We start from the raw sequence: 1,024 nt of genomic DNA on the forward strand, positions 1-1,024 counted from the left end.
GTGGGCTTGAGCGTGGGCTTGGGCGTGGAGCGTGGGCCTGGGTGTGGGTGGGGCGTGAAGCGTGAAGTGTGGGCTTGGGCGTGGGTGGGGCGTGGGGTGTGGATTTAATTGCAATTCAATTGCGTACCACGCAATATGTAAAACTAATTTAATAAACTTATAAATAAGCGGGGATAGCTTAGTTGGGAGAGCGTCAGACTGAAGATCTGAAGGTCAGGTGTTTGATTTAAATTGAATTTTGTCAATTTATGTTTTAATACCGTCTCATATATTATTCTCCTACTCTCATCTATGACTAATGCAGGTCACATTGATCAACATACTTAGAATATGCCCCAATTGTCAAACACACTAAAAGCTATGCTCCTTACAAAATTGAGGGAATACAAGTCTGATTTGAATAATTTGAAGAGTGAAGTCAAAAGGATTACATCAACTAACCTGAACCAAGCTGCGAGAGATGAGTTGCTGGAATCAGGGATGGCTGATGCTTTGACTGTACGTACCCTTTTCTATAGTCAGTGTGTGAAGTAAAAAAATTGTGGAGAATTGTAGCAAATAAACCATGAAATTTCACATCTTATTAATTGAGACATGGTGATTGAGTCTTCAAATGCTGTGAAATTGGGCTTAATATTATATTTTTCATGTCAAATTTGATTTTTTAATTATAGGTTTCAGCTGATCAAAGGACAAGACTTTTAATGTCGACGGAGAGGGTAACCAAGTCCAGTGACAGGATCAGGGAAAGTAGAAAAACTGTGCTGGAGACGGAGGAGCTTGGTGTTTCTATTCTTCAAGATCTTGATCAGTAGAGACGGTCTCTATTGCATGCCCATGACACGGTATAGAAACTGAAATATTATTGTTCGTTAATTCTGCATTTGATCAGCTAGTATGCAACTTGTAATCATCAAAACAACAAACAAATTTCATAGTCTGCTCATAATCTGCCTACTTTATTGTTTCAGTATTTTATATGTTCATTGCTCTATACAGAGAGATGAGAATATGAGTCTAGCCT

At 38.8% G+C, this 1,024-nt stretch overlaps 1 protein-coding gene across 1 annotated transcript; it reads left to right on the forward strand.

Annotated features, from left to right (window-relative positions):
- The first annotated feature begins 330 nt into the window (after positions 1-330).
- Positions 331-815, forward strand: LOC124917343 (vesicle transport v-SNARE 13-like). The gene is made up of 2 exons (XM_047457797.1): positions 331-498; positions 675-815. The coding sequence occupies exons 1-2, from the start codon at positions 331-333 to the stop codon at positions 813-815; spliced, it is 309 nt and encodes a 102-aa protein (XP_047313753.1).
- The last annotated feature ends 209 nt before the right edge of the window (positions 816-1,024 follow it).

The sequence above is a fragment of the Impatiens glandulifera genome, unplaced genomic scaffold (assembly GCF_907164915.1).
Source record: "Impatiens glandulifera unplaced genomic scaffold, dImpGla2.1, whole genome shotgun sequence".
Lineage (NCBI taxonomy): Eukaryota > Viridiplantae > Streptophyta > Magnoliopsida > Ericales > Balsaminaceae > Impatiens > Impatiens glandulifera.